General features: G+C 33.3%; 1 protein-coding gene across 3 annotated transcripts in view; it reads left to right on the top strand.

Annotated features, from left to right (window-relative positions):
* Window positions 1-7,300: 7,300 nt before the first annotated feature.
* Window positions 7,301-23,089, top strand: part of LOC140437229 (uncharacterized) — a 53,810-nt gene continuing 38,021 nt past the window's right edge. For 2 of the 3 annotated variants that reach the window (XM_072526612.1, XM_072526610.1), the window contains exons 1-2: window positions 7,301-7,510; window positions 11,723-11,854. In XM_072526612.1, the coding sequence (XP_072382713.1) occupies window positions 7,427-7,510; window positions 11,723-11,854 (216 nt within the window). In that variant the 5' untranslated portion in view covers window positions 7,301-7,426. The remainder of the gene's footprint in view (window positions 7,511-11,722; window positions 11,855-23,089) is intronic. The other variant, XM_072526611.1, reaches the window with a different exon arrangement.

The following is a 23,089-nucleotide window of genomic DNA, read 5'->3' as shown; positions in this document are numbered from 1 at the left end:
ATTCGTGTAATCAAACAGCTAATTGAAAAAGTCATCTAGTTGCACGGCTAGCTCTTTTATTTGATTGAACAACGCGTTATGATGTCTTACTTCTAAAATGATGTTATTTACTTCACAGATGAGGTTATTAATAATTCTCATGTTACATTTAAATTATTTATCGACACAACTTAAACTGCTATGACATTTAGATCAACAAAGAACTTTTTTTTTGAAGCAAGCACATCTCATGATACGGCATTGTTTTTGTGCTGGTTTACATGAGCATTTTTGAAAACCTTGATCCCAAACTTTGATTCTACCGTCACAGCTTCTCGTAAATATGTCGGAGTAGGTATCTAAAATTTTATCATTATAGTTTTTGGTTGTCGCACAAACCAATTTTTAATAGTTCCTGTTTTTGTGCCTATTCTATAAACTCCATTTCTAAAATTCACAATTTTTCCTGGTGTCCAAAGGTCCGCGATCCACTTTCGATATACTTATCAGAACATTACTATCAATAAGTAGAGGTGTCAGTTTTTTCTATTTTTTTTTCAACCAGTTAACTGGTGCTACTAGCGGCGCGGTGGTCAAGAAACAAATTACGTTAATAATATGGCGGCTTTTCAATCAGCCATGCTATTGAACTTTTTAATTGCATTAAATTTGACAAAATAACTAGTCGTGTGATTGAATGGCGTTATTCAATCAAAGGGCAAACACCCTATATTTTGCAAAATGGTAAAAAACAGTAAATTGTTATTTTGATTTAAGAATTTTTACATTAATAATTTGACTTCAATTCATATATTCATCCGGTTTTCAAATTTATGATTTTAAATTTTATAGCATGCCATGGTCGATTGACAGATTAGTACTTTCAAAGTGTGTACACATAATATATATATATATATATATATATATATATATATATATATATATATATATATATATATTTACAAAATATAAAATAATATTTAAAAATGAGTGATTCAAGCAAATTAATAAACCACCAGATATTTTGGAACAAGTTAATGTAACAGTCCAATCTTTATTACCCCCAAAATCCAAAGAAAAGTACGGAAAACAGTATTTTAAACAATGGGTCGAAGAAAAGCATATTTATACTGACTCAGAAAATGTTATGTTTGGCATTTGGAGCAAATGGGGCATTTTTCAATATTAGCAAATACAATAAAAGCATCTACATTGTGATCCAAATATTCGATGCTATGTACCGTGCTTGAAATGTGAATACTAAATACCCAAAATGAATTACTTTCTTAAAAAGACAAAACCAGGGACATAGAGGCAAAAATCTTCTCCAGAGAGGAAGGAAGTAAATAAATTTTTACTAGAAGCTCCCAAAAAATAAATAATTATAATAAACAAATAATGGTAGCTCAACTAGTTGATGCGCCGCTCAATGTTAAATATTGCATTGTAGGTGCAAATTCGAATCGCAGCGTCACCAAATATTTTTTAATTCTTATTCTTTTGTTTTGTAGGTTCTCTTCATTTTCGGAATTTCAGGAGCATGCAGGTGTTACGAGCTCGTTAAAATGGTCACTACAGATGTTAAAGATACAGGTCCAATTTTAATAGTAACCAAATACTAAAACAAATATGCGGAGAACGTTGGTAATCAATGCTTCACCGGGAAATGGCCCTAATTATATTGACATTTATAGGAAATATATATCGTTATGTCCTAAGATGGATCAGTCACGTTTATTTGTCTACTATAGAGCAGGAAAATGTATCAAACAACTGGTTGGAAAAAAATGTATTGCTAAAATACCTACAAAAATTGCAGAATTTTTAAAACTGCCTAATGCTATAGATTTTACCGGTCATAGTTTCAGAAGAACCTCGGCAAGTTTACTTATAAATTCTGGAACAGATATTCTCGCTTTAAAGCAACACGGTGTTGGAAGTCTATGATTATTGTTGAAGAGTATGTACAGCAAGCTCTTGCAAAAAGCGAAAAATTTCGGACCAAATTATGGAAGTCACTGAAGTTGAAGAAGTAGACTGTAATCAGCCAATTACGAGCACTTTCGGGTGATACCAAATGTATAATAACAGTGTTAATAAAAATATCACAAAAACCACGTTGCCCCCAGAACTCACTTCTAGTGCTATTCAAATAATCACTGCTCAAAATTGCACATTTAACATTAATTATAAAAATTGCCCAACAAAAAATTAAACATATTTAGGATGCAATTACGAACATACAGCTATACTGTACCTACTTGTTAGTTTTAGTTTTCTAATAAATTTTATCAGTTAGTTATATAAATAAATTATTTAAGAAAATGAAAAAGACAGAAAAGATTTTATTTCACGTTCAAAGCGTCTATGTACCTATTGATACGTATTTCGCTTTAATAAAGCTCATCAGAATAGTTATTCATAGCCGTTCTTAACGTGAAAAATAAAATTCTCTGTCTTATTAGAAGTAACAATAACATGACTTCGTTATGGACGCAATAGCGACATCTGATAGAAAAATCGGTAAGATAGTTTCGAAACAAATTCAGATTTCTGCTTTAATCTGGAGCCTTCTAAAAATTGCAAGGAATGGCCAAACGATGATAAAGATGTTAATAGAGACATGGGGAATCTAAAATTTGCATTCCACGACATGTCTATTCATCTAAGCAGAAATCCTAACGAATTTGTTTCTCGTACTCATACAGAGTAGATCCGAAGAAAATGAAAAAGACAGAAAAGATTTTATTTCACGTTCAAAGCGTCTATGTACCTATTGATACGTATTTCGCTTTAATAAAGCTCATCAGAATAGTTATTCATAGCCGTTCTTAACGTGAAAAATAAAATTCTCTGTCTTATTAGAAGTAACAATAACATGACTTCGTTATGGACGCAATAGCGACATCTGATAGAAAAATCGGTAAGATAGTTTCGAAACAAATTCAGATTTCTGCTTTAATCTGGAGCCTTCTAAAAATTGCAAGGCATGGCCAAACGATGATAAAGATGTTAATAGAGACATGGGGAATCTAAAATTTGCATTCCACGACATGTCTATTCATCTAAGCAGAAATCCTAACGAATTTGTTTCTCGTACTCATACAGAGTAGATCCGAAGAAAATGAAAAAGACAGAAAAGATTTTATTTCACGTTCAAAGCGTCTATGTACCTATTGATACGTATTTCGCTTTAATAAAGCTCATCAGAATAGTTATTCATAGCCGGCTATGAATAACTATTGTGATGAGCTTTATTAAAGCGAAATACGTATCAATAGGTACATAGACGCTTTGAACGTGAAATAAAATCTTTTCTGTCTTTTTCATTTTCTTCGGATCTACTCTGTATGAGTACGAGAAACAAATTCGTTAGGATTTCTGCTTAGATGAATAGACATGTCGTGGAATGCAAATTTTAGATTCCCCATGTCTCTATTAACATCTTTATCATCGTTTGGCCATGCCTTGCAATTTTTAGAAGGCTCCAGATTAAAGCAGAAATCTGAATTTGTTTCGAAACTATCTTACCGATTTTTCTATCAGATGTCGCTATTGCGTCCATAACGAAGTCATGTTATTGTTACTTCTAATAAGACAGAGAATTTTATTTTTCACGTTAAGAACGGCTATGAATAACTATTCTGATGAGCTTTATTAAAGCGAAATACGTATCAATAGGTACATAGACGCTTTGAACGTGAAATAAAATCTTTTCTGTCTTTTTCATTTTCTTCGGATCTACTCTGTATGAGTACGAGAAACAAATTCGTTAGGATTTCTGCTTAGATGAATAGACATGTCGTGGAATGCAAATTTTAGATTCCCCATGTCTCTATTAACATCTTTATCATCGTTTGGCCATGCCTTGCAATTTTTAGAAGGCTCCAGATTAAAGCAGAAATCTGAATTTGTTTCGAAACTATCTTACCGAAATTATTTAAGATTGAAAAAATGACTTGTTATTTGAGGGAGGTGGAAAAATCATGTATATAAAATGGGAGCAAAGTGCTACTTTTCCTCTCTTCAATGATTACTGCCCGAAGTTTGATTCTTGGGAGGAAAAGAAAAAAACTTTGCTCCCTTGTTATACAAATAGCTATTGAGAATAACTCCATATCTCTAAGATCACTTTATATGACGTTGCCAGGTAATATTGAAAGATTGTGCAATATACTGTATAAAATCAATTTTTTTTAATTATACTGCTCAACCTGCAAAATTATGTGCAGTCTGTTGGCAATATTATGTAATACCCCGAGTAGTAGTATATTAACTAGAGTAGTACAAGTAGTATAGTAACTAGAGAAAGCATTGTAATGGAGGACAAAAAATGGTTGAAATCTCTATTTTTATTCATTTGAATGTAAAAATGTAACACACATTTTCACTAAACATTTTTTTTTTTTTTTAATTTTAATTTTTAATTTCTTTTACCATACGCCTATAGTCTTCTATTATTATGATGGAAAATACCAACCTTGTTCTTGATAAGTTTTATAGTAACGTACAATAATACGCTTACGTTTGCAATAACAGTTATAAGACTATATTCTCTTTGTTAATTTGTCGGAAATTAATTAAGTTTTGCCATTAGGAAGAACAGAAAACTATAAAGGCATACTGCTCAATTGCTCAAAGCAAAATAACAATAATTTGCTAAATACTACTACTAAATACTATATTATAATAATAATAACCAATTTAGACTTAGCTCTCTCCAGAAGGATAAATGAATGCACCCGTACCATAGCCAAACCTTTAATGTGTGTTTTTGCTGCCTTTTTTATAACTTTTTAAAGCTTGTTTAATTTCGAGAAAAAAAATTTGATCCTCTTTTAAACGATATAATCTTTTTTTCGTGGTGGTATTTTTATAAATTTGGCCATAGCTCTGATGAGAGCCGAAAGAGTTTAGTTATGAATTAAATATTTTTTGCACACTTTTAGAGTACTTTACTTTTCAATTTATTCATTTATCATAAGAGTCTACAAAACATATCAGTATTTTCCAATTCTTTTGTAGTTCGTTATTATTTTGATCCATCTAGCCTTTTAGTTTGATGCTTGTGAGTAGTTGTAATTTTTCCAGTACAATTTTCGATCTGTAGCTAGGGGAGTTGGCGATGGTGGATAGTGTGGCGACATCTGGAGTTTTAAATCCATCTGATTTTTGCAGGAATTTTCCATCCCTTAGTCGAATTCTTTTGTAAGTGCCGGAAACTCCCCGTTCACCCTCTCTTGTCAGTTACATACGGTATATTAATTGTACGCAATGCATTTCGTGGTTACTTGGCACTAAGTATTCGGAGACTAGAGAGTAGGATTTGTTAGCATATCTATGTCTCAAACCTCATTTAAAGTTAGATGCCTATCTCTCCGACATGAAGAGATCAAAAATAATCATTTGCATGTGAATGTTTGTCTTATATTGTTTTAATATGGCCCTAATCTGCCAAGTGGCTCTTTAAACCGCACACAAATTAACACCTACTGCCTCAGCCGTTTAATATTTACTAAGACAACTAACACCTAAACCTACTGCTCTTATAATGGTCTGTTGGTGCTAGATACATTTGCTGCGATTAAATTAAAAATAAATCAGCATTATCATTCTAGATTTACAAACCTGTGTGAATCATAGCCTCGTCAAAAACTTCTCTTAAGTCGTTTATATCCACTGGTATTCTTATGTTTCTCGAATTGCCATCGATGTTGATTGATATAATCCATGAAGAAACTTTGTTCTAGATCTTCTTCTCCGCTGACCAATGGATATGGATATATCACAATGAACGTTTTTCTAGCTGGATCAGTTTGTTTCATCTGCATTATCGTCCTATTTTATTATATTGTATTATACTGGGTAACAAGGACGGCTACAAGGAAGTGGGTAGCTCACAAATCTCTGGAATGGTGACGGAATTCACCAGGACAAAGACAGGCGAAACAGTTTATTACAGAACATTCGCCAAAATTTACGGCAGACCTAATAAGCAAAGACAGGAAAACAGTCAAAGCCATAGTAGGTTTTCTAACAGGGCACTGTAAGCTGAATAGGCACTTAAAGCTGATGGGATTATTAGATGATGACCACCGCAAATAGCTACATGGAAGGTACAGTCTCGAAGCTATTAGACTTTTTAAAAATGGTCATGCTAGAGAATGTTATCTAGGACTAGAGAACCACAATAGATCTAAACAGGTCGTAGTAGAATAGACCAAAAGGCCACTTCTCTAAATATATCTATCTATTGGGTAAAAAAGTTCAAAGTTATATCGTCTTCTCAATATTCCATTGTCATTCACTCTTCATAGATTCGTCTTAGTACTTTTCTTTTGAAATATCCTTTTATTTTCATTACTGTTTGCTTGAGTTCAGGTCTCTGAATCATATTTTAGAACGGGTTGTAGGCATTACTGTTTTGTAGAATTTTATTTTTGTATTTGTCGATATAATTGAGGCTTTATAAAGGATATTGAGCACCCGTTGGAATTGTAAATTCTGCGAATTATCTCTGCGAGAGTGATATTTTTAGCGTTGAAGAACGCTCGCAGGTATACAATTACTTATTTTATTGTATTTTGTTCTGTTGGTGTTTATTATTAAGCCCATACTTTTAGTGGCTTCTTTTAATGCTGCATACGCCTCTCGTCCATTTTTTCACGTAAAAAAATTAACACTAAATGGGTGTTTTGCAATTTATATATATTGTTTACCAGACCTAATTTAATAGTGGTTCCCCACTGTGTTTCTGTTTTTACAGTTAAATTTAAAATAACTGAGGTTTACATCTTTCCTCGCTTCTCGTCTAATGCAATATTTTGATGAAAAGCAGATCATATTTTAACATTATCAAATTAGTTGACCTTTAGCTTCAGCCGAACTGATAGATATTGCAGCTTACGTATAACATTGAATAAAAAATGTGGTAAAAATTGGCAAAATAATTTCAATATAACAATTGACTTTATTTATACCTTAAAAGTATTATTTATAACAGTTACAATATGTGGAAAATTTTAGTTGTATTTATAGCTATCATTTTTTAATTACCTACCTCTTTATATTTTAATAAACAATGCTTAAACTAATTTTATTTTAATTTCCTTATTTTTTTTTTTTTCAGTAATATTATCATTACGGTTTAATTAAAGTTTAGATGTGGTTTATTTATCTATTAGGAATTGTCTTTAATCTTATGTTACATTTTGTCATGGGCAGTGTGTGTTAGCAGCAATTATGTAAATTTGAAGGTTACGAGACAGAGGTTGGTAGATCAAGTTTGTGTTTTCCCAAAACAAATATTCCCGCATTACATTATAAATATTCTTTTTAATTTTCTTATACTTAGTTATAGTAAAATACATTTTTGAATTCAGTTGTGTTTGAAACTTCGTTTCTAAAGTTAACTAAAAGAGATTGAATTAATTAAACTAAATTAAAAATGAAATATCTTGTATCATATTTGCTAATTGGCCTGATGTTCTGTGTTAGTTTAAATAAAAGCCAGTTGCCATATCCGCCAGGTGTAAGTATTACGGTATTACTTTGATACAATTTAGTTATTCCTTTCAGGGCACATCAAAAGTGCATTCATTAGAAAAGTTAATTACAAATTAGAAACAATTAATTGTATAATTTAAAAACAAGTCCTTTACTTTTTATGTTAATAATTTATTTCACTTTATAATATGATGTATAAAAACTATAGAGTAATTAGGAAATATACTGTAAAATGAAAACCTTAGTAGTAGATATGGTAGAGTGTTTCAAGAATGCGCACTTAAGGTTTATTGAAGTGTACAATCCAAACCTGCTTTTTAAAAGTACGCATTTAGGATTGTAAGATTGCCCACGTACTTTTATGAACATAGGTCACATTTATAAGATCAAAAACCTGCGTAGGCACTGCGTTTTTCATGCCATCACTCAGCATACGATTTGCACTTAATCCAGTCTTCAGTGATAGGTTCTTTAAATGTTTCGTTCCACCCTGGACAGCTCCAAATTTTCTTATGAGGCGTTGTCTTCTCTGCCGGTCTGAGGTTCACATCTGATTTTCTTTTCCAACTCCCTCCCAGAAGCGCTTGTGGTGGTGGTAGGTTATATCCAGTTTGAGTTTGTATTGCGGCTTTTTTTCTCATTTTCTTCAATTAGTTGGTCCTTATATGGAGAGCTGGTGATAATTTCCGACTTTTTGCTTCTGCGATTTCTGGATCTAACCACAATTTATTTAGGTAACGCGGAAATGGTTGTTAATTTAATATAACTTGATGATGTTCCAGGAGTGTTTTATAAATCAAATGTTTTAGTTTCTGGAGCTATATCAACTTCTTCTTCCAAAGTTATTGCATATGTGTTGGAAACCAGATCTGTAAGCTGAGGGGTATTGTTTTTGATCTGTAAATTCCTTCTCGTACAATTGGGTTCAGATGTAGGCATTTCTCTGATTATGGCATCTTTTTCATTAACATGAATATTTTTCTTAGTAGTGGGATTCTCAAGAACAATAGTTGAACTGTCAAGAACATTGGGAGTATTTTCAGAGGCTGATTCAGACATTTGATGTGGTTGAATCGATTTCAGATGTAGAGTTTTTAGCAACTCCTGATTATACGTTAAACACTTCTAGTTCCGTAGTTGCTGTAGCTGTAGTAGGTTCTTCTCGTTCTGTGACAAAATTTGCCATAAAGACAGCGTCAGTAAATATGTCATTATTAAAGGGACATATCCCTGTCACCGTAAAACCTTTCATTGCATTCGTTATAGTAGAAGCTTTAAATTATGCAGGAGCCAATATTGAAGCAATTTGTCAGCCATTTTTCAAATTCGTTGGAATAAACTTTTTTAGCGGACTAAAAAAACATCTGTCAAGTGGCTGCATACGGTGACTACTATGAGGAGGAAGTGTTAATAATGCGATAATGTTATATTGTTGAAAAAAATCAATTGCTGCAATGGAACAATGGGAAGTGTGATTATCCATTATCAATAGGACTGGTTGGTGTATATATAAATGCGGGAGGAATATATTGTCCACTAGGACACATTGTGCATACAACAGTAATATTGGTTCCCCGTTCTGCGCTAGATATTTTGTTGACACACCTTTTTTCTTTTGTAGAGAAAACTTTAGGAGGCCTGTTTGGGACAGTGAAAAATCTCGAATAATCCATATTGTAAATTGCATGTGGCGGGAATTTATATGTATTCATTACCTTCGAGAGATTTACATAAAACCTCTTACACTGTGGTTCATTAAACCCAATAGCTCTGGCGACGGTGGGTTGCCTCAAACTAACATCTTTGTGTCGTTTCAAAAATCCACGTAGTCAGCCCTTGCCTGCAATTTTTGAAGTTCTATCAAAACGATGTTCTAATTTATTTATTTCAGCTAACTCAAACGCTAGACTTCTTAGAGCTCTAGAAGTTAACCCATAAAACATGTTGTCTATTGTTTTTATATAGTTGCACAACTCTTTTTTCATTTCTGCTGTTAAAGTAATGTGTTTTCCCAGCTTTGTAGCTAAAGTTGTACTTTTTAACCTTTTTGTTAACGTACTTTCCGTCATTTCTATAGATTTTGCCACGCTTCTCTTACTTTCTCCATTTTCAACCCTTTTTCTTGCTGCCTCCATAACCACCGGTGAGCATAAAGCACGCTAAGAAGTTCGTTTTCTGCCAGACATGCTTAAACAAAAAAAAAATACGGTTAATCCGTTATAAAAATACCTGGTTTATAAAGGTCGGTACACATATACCAGCCAAACGGTATGCATACGGTATGCGAACGCTATATTCGTTAATGTGTACGGCAGAAAAAACCGCTTGCGTACTGTTTCATCGTGACTCGTCGCGAACCAAATTGTTGCGGTTTATTTCACGACTTCAAAGGAAGCTCGTCTTTCAGTTTGGACGGCGCTTACTAGACGCAGCGAACATTTTTATTGTGTCATCAAATGAACATTGGTTCCCCGTTCTGCGCTAGATATTTTGTTGATACACCTTTTTTCTTTTGTAGAGAAAACTTTAGGAGGCCTGTTTGGGACAGTGAAAAATCTCGAATAATCCATATTGTAAATTGCATGTGGCGGGAATTTATATGTATTCATTACCTTCGAGAGATTTACATAAAACCTCTTACACTGTGGTTCATTAAACCCAATAGCTCTGGCGACGGTGGGTTGCCTCAAACTAACATCTTTGTGTCGTTTCAAAAATCCACGTAGTCAGCCCTTGCCTGCAATTTTTGAAGTTCTATCAAAACAATGTTCTAATTTATTTATTTCAGCTAACTCAAACGCTAGACTTCTTAAAGCTCTAGAAGTTAACCCATAAAACATGTTGTCTATTGTTTTTATATAGTTGCACAACTCTTTTTTCATTTCTGCTGTTAAAGTAATGTGTCTTCCCAGCTTTGTAGCTAAAGTTGTACTTTTTAACCTTTTTGTTAACGTACTTTCCGTCATTTCTATAGATTTTGCCACGCTTCTCTTACTTTCTCCATTTTCAACCCTTTTTCTTGCTGCCTCCATAACCACCGGTGAGCATAAAGCACGCTAAGAAGTTCGTTTTCTGCCAGACATGCTTAAACAAAAGAAAAAATACGGTTAATCCGTTATAAAAATACCTGGTTTATAAAGGTCGGTACACATATACCAGCCAAACGGTATTCATACGGTATGCGAACGCTATATTCGTTAATGTGTACGGCAGAAAAAACCGCTTGCGTACTGTTTCATCGTGACTCGTCGCGAACCAAATTGTTGCGGTTTATTTCACGACTTCAAAGGAAGCTCGTCTTTCAGTTTGGACGGCGCTTACTAGACGCAGCGAACATTTTTATTGTGTCATCAAATGAACATTGTGTGAATGACGTGTTCCTTCCTAGAGAGACGTGAGAAAACAGTAAACTGATTATTGTACATATTTTTATTTTTGTTAAACAAGCAAAAACGGGAACATAAATCAGTACCCAAATTATAAATAAAATGAATCATTTCGCACATGTGTGTTCTTTGTTGGTTTGTCGCTTTCCATGGATCGAGATAAGTATGCGATCAGTACGATGTAGAATATTTTTCAAGGATCTGTACGCGTACGGTACGTATACCGTTCGGCTCGCATATGTGTACCCACCTTAAGAGTGCGCGCGTACTCTTACAGTATTAATGACTGCGCACTCTTAGAAAACGAGCATGTTTTAACAAATGCTAGTGCTGCCTCCATCTTAGTGCAAAATTGTGAACAACTGTATGATACATACGATTATTCAAAGTTTATTGCAAGCATGGTAAAATATTACCGCGAAATTCTTACAAACTACAGTTGTGTACAATATCAAAAATTTCAAAATATAGTAAGAAAATAGATAAAACTAATTAAAGTTACCTAATTACGTTATTATTGGTGTTTATTTGCCTAAAATGCTTAAGACACATACAAATACTTCGCTTAATCGGTACAAACTACAACTTTTTTCCTTTCGACGACGCACTCCGAAAATCGACGAGAGCGCACTCTTATTGACCGCGCACTTTTAAAACACTGTACCCCTACTAGACTTATGAAATATGTATAGAGAATCAATAAGGTCCGTGACGAATTTTAAGTGTTTGAGATCCAGACCCATCGAGTAGTGTACCTACCTAAAAGATCAAATTCTTTATGAGATCCGATATACCTTTTATACACTGACATTAAGTTTTACATACCTATTCTAAAATATATGTTATTTCAGATAAACGCCACTGTTTACTATGAAACAGGCTGCCCTTATGACAAAAGTTTTATTGAACAACAGTTGAATCCCATATTAGAGGGAAATTTATCCAACTTTGTTAATTTACAATTATTATCTTTCGATTCAAAGGTAAGTTCTTTTACAAATAAATAATATTATCTAAAAAGATTTAGCATACTTTCCAACAAAAACTACATTTTCCTTGTTTAAATAAATTTTTATTATATTTTACAATTTCTACTACATTACATTTGGGATAGAAAACACCACTAACTTATATTAATAATTATACATACTCTCACAAAGCCCCAGGATAAGATTTAATCGATGGGAGAATCCTAAAACATCTACCCAGGAAAGCAGTTCTTATGCTTACTATTATCTACAATAGAATACTGCAGTTAAGCCATTTTCCAATCCAGTGGAAATACGCTCATATTATAATGATTGGAAAGCCAGGTAAATTGCCTGAAGAACCTTTTTTCTATCGTCCAATAAGTGTGTTACCCTTAATGTCCAAAATATTCGAAAGACTATTGCTAAATAGAATAAGCGAAACTGTTCCACTCGAGAATATATTACCCGAACATCAGTTTATTTTCTGTCAAAAATATTCAACAATCCAACAGCGTTATAGAATAGTAAATAAAATCAATAAAAGTTTGGAAGAAAAGACTACGTGTGCCTCACTATTTCTTGATATTCAGTAGGCTTTTGATAAAGTATGGTACAACTGTTTGCTATATAAATTAAAATCTTTACTGCCTAGCGATATGTACCTTATCCTGAAGTCCTTTATTAACGAACGTTCGTTCCAAGTAAAAATCAATAACGATTTCTCAATCTATCACTCAATCCAATCCGGAGTTCCTTAAGGAAGTGTCCTCGGTCCCTTCCTGTACCTAATCTTTACTGCTGACATACCTACTACAGATGACGTCACAGTGGCGACTTTTGTCCATGATACAGCCGTTTTAGTTTCAAATATAGCATCTGAAAAGCTACAAAATTACTTGCACACATTAGAGAATTGGTTGACAAACTGGAAAATTAAAGTTAATAACGAAAAGTCAGCCCAAATGATATTTACAACAAGAAGACGTACTTGTCCACAAGTTAGTCTAAACAATACCCCCATTCATGCTAGAGACGTTGTGAAATATCTTGGGTTCGCATTTGGACCAAAAGCTCACCTGGAAGCAACAGATTAACACCAAAAAACTCAGATCAATATAAAATAAAACAAATGAATTGGTTACTGGGCAGAAAGTCACACTGTCATGAGAGAACAAAATACTGCTTTACAAAGTCATACTAAAACTAATATGGACTTACGGCATTGAACTCTGGAGCTATAGACAGCCTTCAAACACAAAAATGCCTCTTGGTATGTGAGCAATGCAACCATCCACAATGACCTAGGAATATTAACCGTAAAGATGTCATATCACCTCAAGCCAACAAGGCCAAAATTCGTAGTTTACCGCATAGCCAAATTATCAGTGAATTATATCAGCTACCAATGGGGGAACGAAGACTAAAGTGGACTTGGAAAGAAGACCTGGTTAAATAGGTGAAAATGGAGAACTGTCGCTGAACGGTACCCAAATTAAGTCGATATTGTCATTACATTTACTAATTACTCAATGTACTGTTTATAAGTAGATTGTAAATATGCATTTAAAAATAATAAAAAAAAATATTTATACATACACTCATGGACAAAAATATCGAATATTTATGTTATGAAACCATAACTTAAAATAACTACGAAATATCTTGCTAAACTTATTATTTACATCAATATGATGTATTTACTAGGTGGTGCAAGTATTATGACATATTTATTTGGTTTTATTAATATTTATTTCACTTGAGTGTTTTGTTAACAGATAGTTTCCTAAAATTGTAAGATTTGTTTTAAACTTGGCGTCAAAAAGTGGCGGCAAATATTTTTAATTTAATTAACAGTAATTAATTTTTGACACACATTTTATTTCGTTCATTTATTTTTTAAATAAAATACGCTGCTCATGACGTATATGCATGTTTTTTTATATCAAATTAAAGCTAGTTTTTTCTTAATACAATAATATACGATTGCCTAAGAAAAAATGGTCGAAAATTAGGGTTGATAGCTGTTAAAAACGCGAGGTATCAAAGATAAAATAAAAGACAGCTAGCGCGCAACGCTACTGGTTTGAGGTGTCAGTTGTGTGAGTTTTTAAAGCATGCGTCCATCGATATATCGTTGCCTGCGTCGATATCATCGACGAATATCGAATTGTCATCTACAGTCAGTCATTAAATTTTTAAAATAATAAACTTTTTGCATATAATCCAAGTAAATATACAGTATGGCCTGGTGCACTTCTGGCCCGAGATCATCTGTTGTCATATGTCGCTATACGTTCATTAATAATGAAGACGATGTGTAGTGCCCTTTTGGTAGTAAATCTATTTGTATTCATAGTACCCTATTATATCTTGTATGTCGCTATACGTTCATTATTATTGGAGTACTCTTTCAACCATAAAACACTACTAACAAAATTGCTCTCAGTTCGATGTAATAGAGAAAAAAGATACGGCATATGTGGGAATAATGGTGAAGCCACAGCGCGCAGATGAAAGAACGATCAGGGTCCTAAGATTATGGTGGTGGACGCAGCACAGTCAGGTATCAATTATTATTAGTAGGGCCTCTGATCTTGTTGAGACACGTTCGGTATTTTGAAGAGTTGTTTCAATTTAAAAAAGTATTATAAAGTCAAGTTTATTGTTGTGTTATAATGGATAACGAGTTTTAAAGTGATCAAAGTTCTAATGGAGGTGGCGAATTTTAAAAACAACAAAGAAGAGAAAAAGTTATGGCCTTGTAAAAGATGTCATGAAAAAAATTAGGCTAAATAGTCATACTACAGGTGAACACTGCAAGTGCCACAGATTTAAATGCTTTGAAAATATTTCATTAGATGATAGACTAAAAATAATAAGACAGTTTAATGAACTGGATTCGTATGATAAACAAAATAGCTAATTGGGAGGTCTTGTTACGGCTGTACTGGTGCAAAGGCGTAGGAGCAGAAAACCACACGAGGAGGCAAAGATTAAGCAGAGTTCATTTGTGTACAGGATTAGAGTAAAAAATAATGACAGTTTTCGTGACGTACGTGTCTGTATTCAAGCTTTTATTTCTATTCACGGGGTTACTTCTCGAAGAATTTAAACAATCAGAGAATCGTTGGCTTTTAATGGCACTGAAAAACCAGATGGAAGGGGTAAGCATAATAACACGCCTCACCAATTAAGTGACGAAACTAAACTGTGTGTCAATTCATTTCTTCAATCACTAAAGGGTAGTAAGTCACATTATTCTCTAAAAGACACTGATAAAATTTATTTACCGGAAGATCTCAATATTTCAAAATTGTGGTCAATGTACAAAGGTTTAAATTCCACTAACAAAGTTTCCTATGACACGTTTAGAAGTATTTTTAATCAAGATTATAATTTCTCATTTGGTTGCCCGCGAAAAGATACATGTAGTACATATGACTGTAACAAGTCTAAAACACCTGTCTTCGAACAATCTATTGCTACTGCAACTGTGGAAGGAAAAGTTAACCTTGAAAAAAATTTGAATAAGTTGTTAAGTGAGGAAAATCTTCATTTCCGTAAGAGTTGCTGCATTTTATGACTTAAAGACTCAATACAAAAGAAAAACCAGAAAAACTCATGACATGGGAACCATTGCTATGGATTTCCAAAAGAACTTGCACACTCCCAACATCACTACAAATGATGTTTATTACAAGCGACAATTAAATTTTTTCTCATTCAACATTCATGTTTTTTCTTATCAAACATTATTTGTGTTTTATAAATACGATGAAAGTGTTGCTAAAAAGGGAGCTGGTGAAGTGTGCTCGATGACTGACCATTTTGTGACTTCCATTCTGTCTACGACTGTTCGTAATCTTGCAATATTTTACGATAGTTGTGCTGGTCAAAACAAAAACTATACAGTAATACGTTATCTGCATTATTTAGTGACAAAGCAAAAACGATTTTACAATGTTAAAGTAATGTTTCCTATTAGAGGTCACAGTTACTTAAAATGTGACCGTGACATGAGTCTCTTCAATCAAAAATTCTATGTCGAGGTTCCAGAGGAATGAAGGGGAGGTTTTAAACAGTAGTCGTGCGAAACCATCTTCATTCATAGTAATTGACTGTAAAAGATGATGAATTACCATCAACAAGAGAACAACATTCTCACACAAAAATTAAAAGTTTTGTATGAGGACACAAGCCCAATCTCTCGTGTTAAATACAATGACCTACAGTCTTTAACTAAATTTCTCATCAGTACTGAAGCAAAAATCTTCTACAATAACTTGATGTGGGATGAACGTGAGAGCGATGATCAGCATGATGACGTATACTTGGACTTCATGAACGACAATGATGAGTAAAGGTAAATATTTTTCTGCACTTCAACTTATATTATGGACTTTTATCAGATTTATTAGTACCAGATCAGATTATCAACCTTAGCAGATACTCTAAAACTTATACTACAATTGGGTTTTGTTCCAGAATACTGCTTAAACAACCAGAGTGCTGGTGGACACCAAGAGAAAATTTAAATCAAGCATCCATTTTTAAAATTACCAACACACATAGTTTTTTTAGGTTATTATATATCACATATAACATGATGTAAAATTAAAATTAAGTTTTTAGAACAGAAATTAAACCTTATTTTTAAAGGATAAACTTTATTTTTTGTCTCCTGAAAAATGTTGCTAAATGGACTAAAACCGTTTTTCCCCCTGACCCGTCAATTAATATTGTTAGTATTTTTAATTAAATGTTTCGTCTCAAAAACAATATATGATCGACTCATAGGTTGAAATTTCAGTCGGTAGTTCGGATTTTCTTTCATAGATGGCGCTAAGTTTTAAATCTCAACTAACATAAAGCTTTAAAGTATTTTGTATTAAATTCTACCTTAAAAATATTATTAAAATTAATTATTAATTATATTAATTTATATGTAATTAATACAGTATTATTATTTAAACGTATCGTTTCAAGAACAAAATATGATTGGAAATATTTTAGCTCATATTTCTTTCCTAGATGGAAAGAAATATGAACTACAACATCCTGGATGGTGTGACCTGCCATCATAGCGTCTTATTTAGATAGATATGCATAATATCACTTGTCAAACCTTATATTATCCTACTGAGAAAAAAGCTAGCTTTAATTTGATATAAAGAACCATATGAGCAGCGTATTTTATTTAAAAAATAAATGAACAAAATAAAATATTTGTCAAAAACTAATTACTATTAATTGAATTAAGAATATTTACGGTCACTTTTTGGCTGGCAACCTATTATCAATGTAGGTCTCCTTAATTTAAAAGTAGGTAAAAATTTAAGTTTGGTGAACTACGACATCGCGAAATAAGAAAACCTTCCCAGTCTTCTTAGAAAGAATAAAACGCTGTTTAATTCGTCAGAGCCTACGAAATCGCTTATTTGTATCTACGCTTCTTAAAAACAAGTTGTTTAATGCAAGGCAGGTTATTGTTAGTACTAAAGCAGTCACACAAAAGCTAAAAAGTAATGCTAACATAAAACCAAGACGTTCTGCTAAAGTTCCACGGCTCTCTCAAAACAACAAAAGGTGTCCGTTAAAATTTACTAGAGCACACAGAAAAATGTCTTACAGATGATATCAGAATTAAGTTCTGAAAGCCAGATGGTCGAAACTTTATCTATAGAAAAGCTGGCTATTCATTTGGAGTGTACTTTTGGCAAGATAATCAGGTAATTTCCCCTTGTTTGTCTGATCGCATTGTTACGGCCGGTTTAGTCATTATGTGATATCTGTTTGTGAGTATGTGTTATCTGTAGCCCTGATTTAGAAATGATATAGCTGCTGGTCTATGCTATATTCTCAGTTGATCAGCGGGTGCTTGTTTGGTTGTACCGTATTCTTATATATCCTAAATATCTGTAGAAGCATTTTCAATCAGTCATTGGTTCGCACTGTGTCAGAGTTTAGTACATACTAACCCAGTCCGTCTTCGAAGGGGATTTTAAGATCCCCTACTTAATTCAAAACTCCTCCTTCACGAAAGCTGGGAGTGGACAAGCTTCATCAACAATCATATAGATGGAGCTAAAGAAGATACAGAGAATTTAAAGAAAATATTGAATATTATTTTTCCTATCTACATAAAAGAAAAACATCTAGAGTTAGAAAATATACTTTCAACAGAGATCAAATGTTAAACTTTTTAGTTACTAAGAAAGATATTATTTAAATTATTCTTAGAAATAAAAGTAAGACGACGCATGGGATTAAACTGTTTGTAGATCAAATCAAAATGGAAAAGATAATATTTTAAGGAAGTTAAATAAAAGTTAATTGATATGATTAAAAAAGCTCTTTTTTCATGCTAGTCAATTTAGGGTACGGACATACCGAAGATACAGGGATGTGCGCGGTGGAGGTCACAGGTCGCAGTCGAGGTTTATGTAGATGACGGGCAGAATATACCGAAGATACCTTCCTTTCAGTGTTCTTTGCGGTTTCTGAGGTGACAGAAGTAACGACAGTGAATGCATATTTTCAAGTAAAAAGTTGTGGATTAATTGTAATTCTTTAAATAACTAGCTTTCGGCTCATCCTATAAATAAAGAAGGTAGTAAAGAGCGTAGGAAACACCACTCAGACTTATGCTTACATGAAAATAAGTCTGGATACATTTCAGTATATTTATTATACCATCCGTATCTTCAACAAGAGATAAAAACCCGAATACAAATGGCAAGACAAGCTTTTGTGAAATTCAGACCGCTCCTATGTAAAAAAACATCTATCAACAAACTTGAAGCATTTGAAATGTGGTCATTAAGAAGAATGATGCGCATACCTTGGGTGGATAGAGTTCGAAACGATGACGTCCTTAAGAGAGCCGGCGTGGAAAGATAACTCTTTAAATTAATTAAAAAACGCAAGATTGGTTACCTTGGGCACATATTGAGAGGAGCAAAATATGAAATACCACAGTTAATCCTACAAGGGAAGATCGAAGGTAGGAGAGGAGCCGGCCGCAAACAATTATCCTGGTTAAGGAATATTAAAGAATGGACAGGAATAATAGAGGCGAGCTGTGTCACGCCGCCAAGAACAGAATTCTAGTAATGAGATAGTCGCCTACGCACTTTGGTGTATGACATGTTAAGAAGAAGAAGATCTCCGGCGAATGTCACGTAGTTTGAAAACCACCAATAAACTTGTAATTTGGCACACGGCAACGGCTCGATCGCGATGTAAAACAAACTATTTGTTCTGACATCGACATCGCTGTAAACCGCGATGATAGGTCGTGAGGGTGAAACATCCTTGGTAAGTGCAATCTCATAAGAAAGTGAAGTTTTGTTTTGACATCGATGTATCGACCGCGACCGCGACCATGTATCTTCGATATGTTCGTACCCTTAAGTTTCAGAATAATATAATTGATCGTATTTTTGTGTAATTCTAAATTATCGATAGCAACACTGAGCAATTATTTAGACAATTAGTATATGTTGGTTCAGTAGACAATCCCAAATACTTGTGATTTGTTTGGAGCTCACAACTTGTCCTAATAATTTTAAATTCGAACTTGATTTTTATTATGAAAAATTTATTACTTACTACACTTATCTACTTCTAGAATGCATCTTATTCGAAGAAGTTGAACGGCTGTCCCAATGAAAAACATGGTGCTGTAAATACGTTCAAAATATTTTGTGAGGTTGCCGTTTTTACAAATTTGTAGTTTAACCAAGTTTAAAGCAGATACTGTGTTTTACATTCTACCGGAGGTTAAATTCATATTTACAAAAAATAGTACAAAACCAGAGTATATATTTAGAAAAACTTTCAAAAAAAAACTCATATTATCGTTCTTCAGCTGCCCCAAGTAGAAACACTGTATATCCATTTTTTTTTAAATAGCTTTTATTGCATTTTTGGATATGGGGTGATATTATCTACCATTTGACGAAGAAAAAAAAATAAAAAAATTTGCAGAACCACAATTTATGATTGCTATGAAATACTGTATATCACATTCCAACTTCATTTTACCAATTTAAAACACATTATATCCATATTCCCAAGTATAAACACTGTATATACGGGATATACAGTGTTTTTATTTAGTTTTGGGATTTACAGCGATTTACCGTGGGAATCATAGAGTTTACATTTGCCAAAACTCAATACTGTCGATATCATCAAAATTATATTTATGTTGTTTATATTCTCTGAGACCGTTGAAGTTGCAATCATTACACATTTTTTAGTCGTTTGTTAGTTTGTGTCATCAAACATCCCATTTTGCCTAGATGCACTGCGAAGTGTAAGAAGTCTTGCTCTCAATTCAGCGAAGAATGCCGAGCAGATATTTGGAATGCATATTGGGATGCAGATTACACAACTCGAAGGATCTGGCTTGCAAAATGTGTTTCATTCAGACCTGTTTTCCGTAGAAGAGTTCCAGCAGCTGCTAATAATGTGTATAAGAAAAATGAAACAAGGGTATTTTATTTAGCTAAGAAGGATAACACCGAATTTCTGCCAGTATGCAAGCTATTTTTACTCAATACATTTGGTTATACCAGTGATTCGGTTATCAATGAATTAGCATATGCTATCAAAAAGGAGCCGCTTAATGCATATGTAAAGGAAAATCGAGGTAAGAAATCCAGTAACATCCGTAACAGGGACATAATAGTAAACCATATAAACTCTTATAATCCCTGCGTGAGTCATTACCGCCGCCAAAAAGCTCCTTTCACTAGATATTTGCCTTCAAATTTAACAGTTGCTTCAATGTTTAATGACTTCAAATTAAAGCACCCAGGTATATGTCAAATTGAAACTTACAGAAAAATGATGAAGACAATGAAAATATCTTTACACATGCCCCAAATGGATTCATGCTCTGATTGTTTAGAGTACAAAAATTTTGTAGAAGCAAGCAGCACAGGCACAGAAAACTCGATCGAATCTTCTACCGAAAAAACTCAATGGGAGGCACACAAAAAGAAAGCAGATGATGCTAATAGATATTACAAAATTGATGCAGAATTACCAGAAACTAATAAAACTAAGTATTTTTCTTTTGACTTGCAAAAAGTATTATTGTTACCAGTTATGCCAGGAAACAAAGATGTCTTTTTTACAAGTCGTTTAGTTGTTTTTAATGAAGTCTTCGCTTCTTTAAAAAAGAAATCAAATTCCAACTATTCAGTGGTTTGGCATGAAGCATTTGGCGGTCGTGACGCATCTAACATCATCGATGCAATATACGCTTTAATTAAAGAAGAGCGTGATACGAACAATTTTGTTTTTTGGGCAGATAATTGCACTGACCAAAATAAAAACTGGTATTTGTTTACTGCATTAGCGATTATGGTAAATAATGATACCCATACCTCTCATGTAAACAACATAACATTCAAGTATCTTACCAAAGGTCATACACACATGACTGCAGATGGTGTTCATGGCAACATTGAGCAACAAATTAAAAAAGCACCAGATGTATTTGACTTTCAAGATTTATTGTCTGTTATAAGACAATCACGAAAAAATTTAAATGTACTTCAAGTACAAACTTCATTCCAATGGCTAAAAAAGAAACGGCAGCATCGAAAGGGAGATGAAAATGATCCTTTGAAAACATTTTTAATAAATCCCATAGTAGAAGCTAACTTTTCTAGAGGCTCTAGATCCCTTAAATTCAAAACCAACTTCGAAGATGAAAACTATCAGGAGCTTGATTTCCTGCAAGTCAGGTTCGTGGTGTCAAATTTTCCACAAAGCACCAACGTACGAGGTATTCGTAAAAGCAAAAAAGATGAAATAATACAGAAACTTATTCCTTTGATGCCCGAGAACAGAAGATCCTTTTGGCTTAATTTGTCGGTCGCTGAGACAGCAGTGGACGATCTCCTCCATAACCGTGGATTGCAGCAATTAGAGGACAATGACCATTAAAATGTTTTTAAACCAATTATACCTATATTTGTTAAATTAACGTGAATAAAGTATAATTTTTAGTACTTAGTATCATTGCAAATTGGGATATTTTATTTTATATTTTTAGGTTTCCCAAATAAAAACACTGTATGTGTTCAAAACCTAGTCGGGGCATAAAATACAGACATAAAAATATTTGCTAAAAAACAAGAGTATTTTATGCTATATTAATGTGTATTCACTTTTATTTTAAACAAAATAGAAATTTGAAAAGCAGAGCCCTTCACGTTTCCTGCTCTGGTGAACAATTTTCGAATTGGCGCTTACAGTGTTTCTACTTGGGACAGCCGTCTTAGTAGTTAATCTTTTTCAAAAGACGTTATTAAATCTAATGAATCATTATTGACCAGCCATTCCCTCATCCAAACTACTTAGTAGCTATTTAACCCAGATTCCTCATAGATGGAAGCAAATGTTTCATTAAAACATACTAATCTTCTGGCAAAAAAAGCATCTTTAATCCCTGGCAATATGGGAAGCAAAATAACTTTTTGTAAGTCCATTGAGAAAAACTTTACATGTGCTGGTAAGGTTCTTGCAAGAACATCAGATTTATAGAATTTGTTAGTCTCTTTTGTTTTATTAATGTGAATTTTATAATTGTCTAGACTTTCCGGAGATATTTATTTATTTTCTTTGTCTGCTTCCTTTTCGAAGTTTTTGAAAACTACACAATCTAGACATTTGTCCGATTTTAGCATTTTTATAGAAATGTGCATTTTCTTAATGGTAGACCTATACATTTCTATCGAACAATATCCAGAATGTTTTTCTAGAAAGTTTGAAAACATTAAAGTAATTGATAAGTCTCTGGGTAAATACCATATGTTCGGTGCGTTATGTCGTCTATAACAACTTACAATTGGATGAAAGCTTTCAATGCGTGCTTTAATTATATCTCGGTCTAATATCTTTTTTTGGTACTTGCCTCTGTTTTCTTTCACTGCTCTACACAAAGGGGCACGTTTCATTGCATTGCACAATTCGGTAATAACTGAATCGTTTGTATAACCCAAAGTGCGTAATAAAAAAATTACGACAAACTTTAACAGTGTTTCCATCACCTTTGGGTAAATAAAACTGACCCGTTTTATTTTTTTTGTATATATTTTCTATAGAAGTGACTGTGAGTCTGTTAACTGTTTTGATACAAACATGTTTCGAGAGCCATACTCGTCTCTGACCATAGTTAGTCTGCCAATAATCTTTTCATATTTTTTTCGATCTTCATCAGAAAAATCT

The sequence above is a fragment of the Diabrotica undecimpunctata genome, chromosome 3 (assembly GCF_040954645.1).
Source record: "Diabrotica undecimpunctata isolate CICGRU chromosome 3, icDiaUnde3, whole genome shotgun sequence".
Taxonomy (NCBI): Eukaryota; Metazoa; Arthropoda; class Insecta; order Coleoptera; family Chrysomelidae; genus Diabrotica; species Diabrotica undecimpunctata.
This window is presented reverse-complemented; position numbering and strand designations above follow the sequence as displayed.